Below are 11,690 nucleotides of genomic sequence, written 5' to 3' on the forward strand. Positions count from 1 at the left end.
TAAGAGTTCCCCACACAGAAACCGGGAATGATATAACTGTTGCCCGGAGAAGTTGTGGATGCCCCATCCCTGGAGGTATTTAAGGCCAGGCTGGATGGGGCTTTGAGCAACCTGGTCTATCTAGTGGGAGGTGTCCCTGCCCATGGCAGTGGGGTTGGAACTCGATGAGCTTCCAACCCAAAACATTTTATGATTCTATGATAATAAGTTAACTTGTATTGTGGGCTGCGATTTTTGCTCATTTGAGGGAAAAGAATGTTACAACTAGTTGTAAGACATGCAGCATTTTCTTACCATTAGCACATAACAAAAGCTAAGTATTTCTGGCCTAATTTTTCAATGTGAATATTCAGTAATCTGCTGGGTTATATTTGTATATGAAACCGATGATGAGGTTTATTATCCTAAGTATGTTAATTCCCAAAAGGAGAGGCCTTTACTTGGCTTTAAGGATTGTTGTGTATGATCACTTTTTTCACAGTTAATGACCACTATTAGACACTCACTTTTCTTTCAGTCGTTATCTTTACTAAGTTTGTACCCAGAAGTGCTAATGGACAGTGAGAATGAGATCTTTTCTTATGGTGGACCTTACTGTACATCTATTAGCAAATCTCATATAAAACCTTATATCACCTTGAATAATATTACTTAAGTGTTCATTAGCATATAATACCATTAGGTTACGTAAAAATAAAGATGCTAGAGAAATTCTGTTTCTGAGCATAAGGAAAGACTTTCAAACCAGGTGTCCTTTTAAAAAAGAAGTTTAAGTGAAAGCTTGTTATACAAGTAATCTTTTTGTATAGGGGGAGAAAATTCCCTTGGCTATTCAGACTGGTTTTCAGTAACCACCTCAATTTTTTTCTAATCCTTTTAAGTGTCACTTTAAGTTGCTTGTAACTTTTTCAATAGAGGTTCCTTCTAAGGTATAAAATTCCCATGCTCGCTTCTAGCCTTCATTGACTTTAATTTACAATCTCTTTTCTTTTTTCTTTTCCTAAAATGTGAAAAACTGTACAGTACTACAGGGTATGCACTAGAAATTGTGGGGTTTTTACTCTTAAGGTAGCTGTTAATAATATAAAAGGAAGATCAGGCTGTGTTGTCCAATATATTACATAAATGTTAGCACACCATTAACACCTCAGAGTATGCACTTACTTGACAAGATGCAAACAATTCCTCAAATAAAAGCAGCATTATTGTATTTTGTAGTATTAAGTGATATTTTAACTTATAATCCTAAAAGATACTGGAATCTGTATGATCTTTTATAATAGTGATCTAAAGCACGTCTTCTATGTAGTTCATAATTTCCCAATTACTTAAGTATTTTGAGTATCTTAGTTGAAATTATTTCATTCAAATGTTAGCTTTAAGATCTGAAAAACAGATTTCCAGAAATCCGGGGCTAGAATTTAAAGGTATTTAGGAATTTAGATGTAAGAATTGTGTTCAGTAGCACTTCTAGAGGAAGAAAAAGTATATTTTCCACTTATCCAAGCAAAATCAAGGTGTTCAAAGCTACCTAAAGCAACAGCTTGTGAATTGTAGTTAACTTTTTCACCACTCTGAGCTCTTCCATTTTAATGGATGAGCATCCTGAGTTGTTTTAAATATTAACAGTTATAGTGTTGGAAGTGATGTTGATATATACTTCTGACAATCACTCAGATTCCAGTGATGAGAAAGGAGGGATTTTTCTTTCTCAGAAATGCTCATATCTGCTTCTATATAGTGTATATTTTACTAATCCTTTGCAGCACCTTATGTTAATCTGTTAGGAACAAAATACTGAATTAGATTACTGGTATAAGAAAAATAACAATTTCTGTTTCCAAGCAGAAGGACAGATTCTTGATGGTATTTAAATTCATATTTGATAGCTTCTTTAGCAGAACCTTTTTTATATATATATAAATTATTTGTTGGCCTTGCACTAGTGAAAACAACATTACATTTAGATATATTTGTTGTTTGGACTTCATATTCTAATTGCCTTTAAATCTTTCTTTTCTGTACAGTTAACAAATATTTAAGCTCTGAAAATCCACTGTTCTTTGAACTACGTGCCAGATACCTTATTGCCTGTGAACGCATCCCTGAGGCAATGGCTCTTATCAAATCTTGCATAAATCATCCAGATATCAGTAAAGATCTGTATTTCCATCAAGCTCTTTTCACCTGTCTTTATATGTCACCATTAGAAGATCAGCTATTCCAGGAGGTATTGTTTGTCAGTATACTTTTTTTTAATGAAGTGGTACATTATACTTACTGTGTACAAGTTGTCAAGAGGAGCATATGGAGCTCTGTTTTTTGTAGAACCAAATGTCATGAAATCAGGCAGCTGCACCCGTGTTGCTTAACTTGGTGCTGGCTTAAGCTTTGAAAAGTTAATTGTTAAGTGCCTCTAAATCTTGTTGACCTAAATGCAATTTTTTGGTCAAGTTCCCTTGTAGATATGTTCCCTAAATAAGTTGAGTCATTAATATTTTGTAACTTCAGTGTATTGACTGTTTTACTATTGACTATTATTTTAGCAAAACCACTTGACCCTAATCGATGTCAGTCCAGAGTTTTTTACATTCTATAGTTTTGTTAGCCTTAAAGTTTTTTTTAATGATGGCCTAGTATGTAAAATGACACTCTAGCTGCATGTGTCCCTACTTTTACCACTGATAGCACTTACTAGATAATAATGCTTTTCTTAATCTAGTTTTAAGAACAAGCTACTGTCATGCAAAAAAAAAGTGCTTTTGTGTAGTCTTTTACTCTCTCAGACAATTATTATGGTTGTAATTACTTTAAGAAATATGAATGAGCTCTGAATATCTCCAAAATCTCTGTTTACAGACCTACACAAAAGCTGTTCCGAAGAAATCCTATGTTAATAGCAATTCCTGAAGTTTTCAGTAGTGTCTTTAATATAGCAAGGTTTGATAGGTTTTTATTTCATGTTAGCAAATTTATCTAAATTGATTTTATTTTAATTGTATAGCACTTGTTGAGGACTGATTGCAAGAGTGGAATTGAGATCATCTGCAACACTGAAAAAGAAGGGAAGACTACCTTAGCCTTACAGCTATGTGAATCGTTCCTAGTCCCACAGCTTCAAAATGGGGACATGTATTGTATATGGTAAATACTTTATTTCTGGTGAAGCAGCTTAGCAGATAATAAATGCTTATTGCCAAAATGAAACTCATCTAAATTTGAGATATAGCTGAAGTTTAAAATATCAGAAAAAAAAAATTTAACATGACTGTTAAACGTTCCTAGTACATCTGTTATGCCTGTTGCCTTTTTACACGCAATCGTGTAGAGTGGTAGCCTACGTAGTACATAACACTTATTAAGTGATTGAAAGAAATAGAAGGGTGAGCCTTTACATACCTTAGGCTGTAAATACCTATAAATATAGCATTTATTATTTGCAATTTGTAACAATATGCAGTCTGTAGACTCTCTGGCAATGCAGATATTTTGCTGTCCTGCTAGTTAAATGGCACTGCTTATAATAACTAAACTGCATTATGTCACAAATGTGTCTAAAAAGAGAATATATGGTGCTGAAAATGTGCTATGAGTTATACAAACTGTTACTCCATAAACAGAGCCACAACATAATTGGTGGTCCTCTAGAAAACATTTAAGAAAGAATGTTTTCGTACACACTGAGTCAGCTTGATAGTTGGACATTTTTATGGCTAAGAAGCATTTTCTAGAGTTATCAAAACAAATTTTGTCATTCTGAGAACTGAAAGATAGTTAAGGAAAATAATCCTTCCATTTAGCCTGTATAATTTCTGTACCTAAAGTAGCATCTACATTCCTTAGTAAAGTATGCTTAATTGGTTAGATTATGTAGTTGAAGCAAAAAGGCTTAGTCAGCAAGAATTTGATTGGGTTTGGGTTTTTTTGTTCAATCAATAGAGATCAAATTATTAACCTGCGTAACTAACTTCAATATGGAGTTCAGAATCTATATAGGATTTCCCTGTTGCCAGATTTCAGGGAGTTGAAATGTAAGATGTGTCTTTTTTTTCTTGAGGAAGTAATGAAGGGTAGACATAATACTTAGTTTGTTAATGAAATTTTTTCTTAACTATTGGGTGAGTAATTGATTGCATTGAATCCAAACCTCTGGAATTATGATTATGATGTATGTTTATAATACAATGTATTGGCAATACATAGTGGCATTTTTCATTCAGTCTGTCCAGGTAAAGGTGGGCATGACTGTCCCCATAGGACAGATGAAGAAATTCAACCAAAAAGGTACAGAGCTTGTGTGAGACCAGTGACCAGCTTTGGAATGGAATCCAACTTTGCTGATTCCTGCCCAAATGCTGCATTTTCTGACTTCTTACTTATCAGGAAATTTGCAGATGTAACCTACACGTATTAGTTGCATGGTTCATGCTTTCTGTTCCAGGGATTCAGTCTTTAAGAAATGCATTTTAAATATTTGGAATTAAACCTACTTTTTATACCTTTTGCTGTAGTAACATGTTAACCTTGCTCTTACCCAGTTGATCATTAAGTTTTACATCATCCATTTTGAAAATTGCTATTCAAAACAAGATGTCTGTCCTTATGTTCTGGCAAAGTGGATGTCAAACATGAAATTCCAGGAGAGACTAAAGTACAGTTTGATATCTGTTTATCAAGGAAACCATTTTGGCAACTCTTAGTATTTTAATCTTCTGTTCAGAATATACAGCTTGAGGATCTTTGAAAGAGTTCAGAGCAGTTATGTCTGTACATCTAGAATAGCTGTTTCGTTCTTTACAGATCCTGAGCCTTAACAATTGTGTACCCAAGAAGAGAAATCTGCATAATGCATAATAGAAAGTGTACACTGGAACAAAGCTTGTGAAGGCATAACTATACTGTAATCTGAATTTTTGAAGACATAGGAGCTGGGTTAAATTAACCCATACATCATGTGTTTTTCCCTAGAGAAGATTTTAACTTTTTCAGCACAACATAAATCCTCTTGCCTTGTTTGGAATTGAGGACCTTGCAGATCTAGCAGGGATTTAGCAGCAAACACTACCAACAAAGATATCAAAATAGATTAGAAAGCTGTAAATACCAGATACTTGCTACTGCTTCATGTGAAGCAACCTATATGAAATCTTCAAGCCATTGAAGAGAACCATTAGTTCTTATATTATCTCAGAGGAAGATGGACTTTTGGCAGCTCGTGTTGCAAAACTCTTATGGTTTTCATTGAAGTTAGGAATAAATTCTAGATTCAGATGATCTAAATTATTTTTCTGAAGTGAAAGCTCACTTACAAATTAATCACAAAGGAAGCTGTGCTTGGTCTTACTAGAAATATTTGTGTACAAGGTATTGGTAAGAGATCAGTCCATAATGATGTGATTACTGACCTAGTATTGAAAAGTGATGTCTCTTCAGGAAGACAGCCAAAATTTTGATGGAACAGGTGTAGCAGAATGGCTTGGCTCTCTGCCAGGCAATTTTTAAATGCTGGTTTGGCTGTTTTCAAGCAGTTCCTGTGCAGTAAATTCAGTGAGTCAAGGTTTTTTTCCCACATGTTCAATCAGTCTTTGGCCTTTAGGTAATTTTTATGAATTGCATAACATTTTGGTAAAGTGTGCTATCTATACCCAAGGAAAGATAGACTTTCTACTTATCAACAATAGCAAAGGTTTTAGATCTAGCTAATGTAGGGTGGGCTTAACCATTGTCTTATGTTGCTGATTGAGGCACGCAATGATTTTGGTATTTTGTGGGGTATTAACAAGCTGGAATACCTGTTTGCCTCTGGTCAAGAGGTAGCGAGTTCTGTGATCTCATGGTAACAGTCTGATTTGCCCCAACACACGTCTGTAATCATTTAGGCACAGGCTTCAGTGTGAACTAAGTTATACTATCCAAGAAGTAAGTGTCATTAAGTACTATACCACTATGCCATAATAACTGAGCAAATAAAAAAACTACCCCTGTCTATGTTATCTCAAGTTTGTCATCTGTGTTGTGGTCAGTGACACAGAAACATCTCAAGTGCTGTTAACTTCAGCATTAAAGTTGGTATCCAAAGCATTTAAGTGGTTGAAATAAGAGTCCAGCCAGCTCTTCAAGAATGCTTTAATCCTTAACTATTATCAAAGTCAGAAATGTGCTTGAGGAGAAGCCTCCATGTCTACATGGAATAAGACTAAAATACTATTTCACATCAGGGTCTAGTCAAATGGTGGTTAAACTGATTTAACAGCTTGCTTTTCAACCATGGAGCTGTTCCTGCTACTTTTTCTCCATTCCCTTTTCAGTTCTTTCCTTGTGTCAGCTGTCACACTTGTCTGAACACATGGCAAGCCACTTTAACCACTAATCTCTCAGAAGAATATTTTTTTTTCTCAAATTCTCTGGCATTAGCATTGAAATAGCTTGCTCTGAAATAGAATGAGACAAAGCAGAGAGTGAATTGTGTTTCTTATAACTAAAAGTTGAGTCCAGTTGCCTTTCCAAGTAGGACATCTGCTGCAGACTCTAGCAATCTATTCTTATGTTTCCTTGTATCAGTCAAATGTTATTTGACTGAAGATCAGAGAGATGTATGAATAGCTGTAGAGCCTGATACTTTGATGTAACTGCATATTGGCTAGAAAGACCAGTGAGGACAGCAGTAAAACCAGAAAATTGTGCTGTAATATGCATAACTAGAAAACATCGGTATTTCCTGTCAATGGACCATACCAGAAGCTAGATTTCTACAACGCTTCAATTTTCCACATTCAAACACTTCTTTTCCTGAAGGACTCCTTATCCTTGCACTGAAAGTTACAATTCCAAGAGCACACAGAGCTTGCTGTTCAGCCTGACGTTTATTGCCTGTGGTGTTAAGGGCTAGATGCTGTAACATCTGATTTTATTATGCAGTTCTCTGATACTAAGCTGAATACATTAATATTTTGTTGAATATTTAATTGGCTCAGTGATAGGAGATACCCTGAATGCTTTAACAAAGTTATTAAGTTGCAGTGTCCTTTGTGTACAGTTGTAGCGTTAATTAGATTGGTATTATGCCCTCAAATATGATTTTAGTTGCAGAATATGCAAATAGTTGTTCTTAATAACACATCATGTTTAGTGATAGATCTTTCAAACTCAGTCTAACTGAAGTGTTTTGTTCTATTCTTATAGGGACCTGATCTTCATTTGGAGTAAACTGCAGCTTAAATCTAACCCGTCAAAACAAGTATTTGTTGACCAGTGCTACCAGCTTTTAAGAATAGCTACAAATATCAGAGTAATTTTCCCTTTCATGAAAGTCATTAAAGATGAAGTAAGTTTTGTTTGTTTTACCCCACCCCCAATCTTTTTGTAACTAGTTAAAGAGAAGTAATGTTTATATTGTGTCATGGCTACTTTTTGAGGAAAGTTAAGAAAGGGTAGGGAATTACACAGTATTAACGTAAAAATTTTGTCAGGTTCCAGAATGTGTTTCAATATTATGATTGCCCTTGATCTGTTGTGTGTATTTAAGATTTGTTTTTTGACTGAATTCTCAGTTTTTCTTTCTGTCTGCAGTAAGTTTGAGGAATGTCATCCTCCATAAATGAATGGGAAAATTAATAATAAATACATGAAGTAATGTGAAAGATGCATTGGTGGTTTTGGTTTTTTTAGCCTGGCTCCTTAAGGAAATATGACCTGTTTAATGCCATTGTATCCACCTTTAACCCTTGTTAAGTTCTGAATCCTTTCACCAGTCCTAATCAAATCTGAAGAACTGCTTAATGTAACATAAAGGAAAAGCTAGACTAAAATAGAAGACATAATTTTGCTTCAGAAAAGTGTGCTGTTTCATGCTTCAGATGTTAGTCTTATACTTTTCCATACAAACATCTGCAAAAGATGTTTCACACACAGGAGTGCAAGTTGTTTCCAGACGAATATTGATTTTTTTATCTTTAACCTTGACTGAACAAAGCTCCTTCATATTCTGTGCCCTAAATGAATTATAAATTATTTTGTCATGGGTGCTGCTGTACAGTTCTAAATGCAATGATTTGCTGCTGTTCAAGATTTTAATCTCAGTATATATTCTAAAATACTTGTGGTGACATGAATAAGTTTTATTTGTATTTGCATCTGAATGATCTTATTTTTTAATATCCCACTACATATGGAGCATTGTATGTATTTGTTAACACACACTTAAATATACGTAGGTATTAATTATTTTTAAACTTCCTGAAATCTTTTTTACGCTCATCTGCTACAAGTCGGGCTGTATGTTCCTGATCATCCCTCAGAATTACATATTCATGGCAGGGCTCCCAGCATGAAGTGTGGAATAGGAATTCTGCTTGTTGGAAGGATAGTTTGTCAATTGTGAAAGTCAAGCCTTTTGGAATACTTGGCCATGGGTTATTATGGTTTCCCTGGTGGTCGTTGTTCAAAATTGAAGGCAATGTTTTATGGTTTGTATTCTTATGCAATGCAAGTTAAATGAATTAAATCAGGGATAAAATAGAGAAACTATGCAATTATAATATGAAGCAGCCTAGGTAATGAAGATGCAGACACAAGATACTGCTAGATCAGGTATGATTTGCTCCAGTCTTGTTTTATATCCCCAAATATTTAATGGTCTTTTACTATAGGACTGCACATGGCAAAAGTATCTGAAGCTTTGTTGACAGTAGCTGTATAGTTGTCAGTGCAAACTAGATGTTATTTTTGAGCATTTTTGTATCTGTCTTTTATAGTCTTGTTTGAGCATTATTTTAAAATCTACGTGCCTTTAGACAAAGCTTACTAGCAGGGTGCTTTCTGAACTCCTAACTATTGTGCAAGTAGATTAATAAAAATACATGGCATATTGATGTTTGGCCGTTGTTTATACTAGTTGTGGGTTTGTTGTTGGGTTTTGGTTTTGGTTTTTTTTCTGAGGGTCTGTTGTTTTTTTATTTTACTTTCAAGCTGTAGACTTCTGTAAGCCTGTAAGGAAAATACCATTATGTATACTCTATAATTATGTATGTTGTACTTTCCTTTCTGCAGGTTGGTGAAGATGGTCTTCAGATATGTGTGGAGATATGTGGATGTGCTCTACAGTTGGACCTCCGTGAAGATCCCAACATGAAAAGTCTTATTTATAAAGCAATTGCTCATTTTCTGCCAAATGACTTAGAGATCCTCAGAATTTGTGCTCTTTCAATCTTTTTCCTTGAGCGCACCTTGGAATCTTACTACACTGTTGAACATTTATATAAATGTGCAGATGAAGAATACAATGAGTGCACTAGTTCTGTTCAAAACCGTGTCCGTTTTGAATTGCTTCCAATTTTGAAAAAAGGTTTGTTTTTTGATCCTGAGTTTTGGAATTTCTTGATGATCAAGCAGAACTGTTTAGCGTTATTGGGGGATAAAGCTTTCGTTGGCTTAAGTGAAAGTACACTGGAAAACTCTACTGCAAATACAGAGAAGATAGCGGAGTATAGGGCTCTGAGTGAGGAACGTGTCTGTTTAACAGATGTAAGCAATGGAGAGCTTGACCCTGAAGACCTATCTGAATCCCAGTCCAAAGGTAATGCCAAAAAGAACCATGAAGCTCTTGAGGCATCTAAAATGTTAGATCAAACTGAACCAAGGCACCGCTGTGTGATATGCAACAAGGAATTTCTTGGTGGTCACATCGTGAAACATGCACAAGCTCACCAAAAAAAGGGCAGTTTTTCCTGTGTACTTTGCACCAGAAAGTTCAGGCAAAGAGGACTTATGCTGAAGCACTTAAAGAATCATGTCAGGAAGATAGAAAGGCAACATCTTGCTGCAGTTCTTGAGGCTGGTCAGCGAGCTCCTGCTCTTAATGAACTAGAATGTTCTGATGTTTCTCCGTCTCTTGAAAACGGGAATTCTGATGGTTCCAAAGATAATGAACCAGAGACTGCAATAGTTCCCAGTGCTGACCAGGTGGTCCAAGTGGAGGAGGACAACGCAGAACAGGTATTTGATGCAGTGGAAAACCATCTAAGTGACCAGGATGATGCTACTGAAAATAGTAGTGACAGCTGTTTTAACAATGTTCCTGATGCTTTAAGTACAGAAAGTTTGCCTGAAGATGATGAGAGCTCCAGTAAAGAGTCACCTATTCTGCATAAAGTGAATGGAGCCTTTTGCCCTCAAAAAGACATTGATGCGATGGATGAGGAAGGAAGCTTTAAGTGCCCTGCTAATGGTTGTGCTAGAGTGTTTAAAAAGATAAGATTCCTCAATAAACATGCAAGAAAAGCTCATCCAACTGATTTGAAGGTGCAGCAGCATATAATGAAATGGAATAAAGGAAAATGTCGGTTCTGCCAGAGAAAATTTGCTGATTCCCAACATTTTATAGACCACCTGAAGAGACATGTGTATCCAAATGTTTACTTTTGTTTACACTTTAATTGTAATCAGAGATTTAAGCTGTCAACTGAGCTTGCAGAACATACAAAAAGTCATAGTGTTTTTAAAGCTCGATGCAATTTTGCAGAGTGCTGTGAGCTGTTTGAGGAGCTCCCTTTGCTGTATGAACATGAGGCTCAGCATTATTTAAATAAAACACTAGAATGTTCAGAAGATGCAAGTGAAAAAGATTCTTCAGATGATCCTTCAGAACTTTGTAGTTACCAAGATGATGATGAATCTATTAATGAAAAAGAAACTGTAGATTTACCAATTCCAACTTGGAAGTCAAGGAAGGATTCTACAGAACCAAAGACATATATTCAAAGTGTTGAGAAGAAAGCAAATAATGTAATTCACAATGGAAATGAAAGCTCATCTGAGGGTAACGCTACAGTGTTAAGTTTGATAGACCAAAAGACACCTGTGGTACAGCCAAATTCTGAAAACTGTAATGTTGTTAGTGACCAACTAGTCAATGGGCACAGTGACCTAGATCAGACATCATCAAAGTCATCAGAAATACCTTTGGACAGAGTGGCAGATGAAACAAGGACAGAAAATGGGTCAGTGTTACCAGTTTTACAGAATTGTCATGATATACCACAAAATAATGCTGCTGCCTCGCAATTACCTTCTAAACCAAATCAGACAACAGAGAATACTTCATATGGTGTCATTTTAACAAAACCATATGTTAGACCACTGCCTCCAAGTTATCTTGATGAACGATACATTAGCATGCCAAAACGTAGAAAACTTTTGACTGATGAAGTAGATGCTCATTCTGAACAAGATAAACTTTGTAGCAAATCAACAGAAAGATTTAGATGTGGCAACTGCTTGACCATCTACTGTAATTCAGAAGCACTTGAGGCTCACCTTGCACAAAAGAAGTGTCAGACGCTCTTTGGATTCGATTCAGATGATGAAAGTAAGTCTTAAAGTCCTTCTGAGTTCATTTGTTTAGAGGTAAATATTAATCAGAATATGGTCTTCGCAAACATAATCTGATGGAATAGATAAGACAGACACAACTTCTAAGCAATTGTTGTGTGCTAGAACTTAGACAATTAAATCACAATACTGTGCTAAATTGGACATGCCGTTTAGAATAAGAAAGGTTGTCAGAATTGATAGGCAACTCTAATAGAAAAAACTTCCTATAGAACAGAAGGGGGTAATTCAATCTGTCTTTCCTTGCATGTTTGAAATTAAACATGTTGAAAAACATGAGCAGTAACCAGATTAAAGAATGG

The 11,690-nt window shown here is 35.4% G+C and overlaps 1 protein-coding gene across 1 annotated transcript in view; it reads left to right on the forward strand.

The window, feature by feature from the left end:
- Nucleotides 1-11,690, forward strand: part of ZNF654 (zinc finger protein 654) — a 36,296-nt gene that overhangs the window by 20,612 nt on the left and 3,994 nt on the right. Inside the window, exons 5-8 of the mRNA XM_082498493.1 lie at nt 2,028-2,230; nt 3,005-3,144; nt 7,183-7,324; nt 9,049-11,365. Coding sequence (XP_082354619.1) covers nt 2,028-2,230; nt 3,005-3,144; nt 7,183-7,324; nt 9,049-11,365 — 2,802 coding nt within the window. The remainder of the gene's footprint in view (nt 1-2,027; nt 2,231-3,004; nt 3,145-7,182; nt 7,325-9,048; nt 11,366-11,690) is intronic.

This window comes from Vanellus vanellus (genome assembly GCF_965231255.1).
Source record: "Vanellus vanellus genome assembly, chromosome: 1".
In the NCBI taxonomy this organism is placed as follows: Eukaryota; Metazoa; Chordata; class Aves; order Charadriiformes; family Charadriidae; genus Vanellus; species Vanellus vanellus.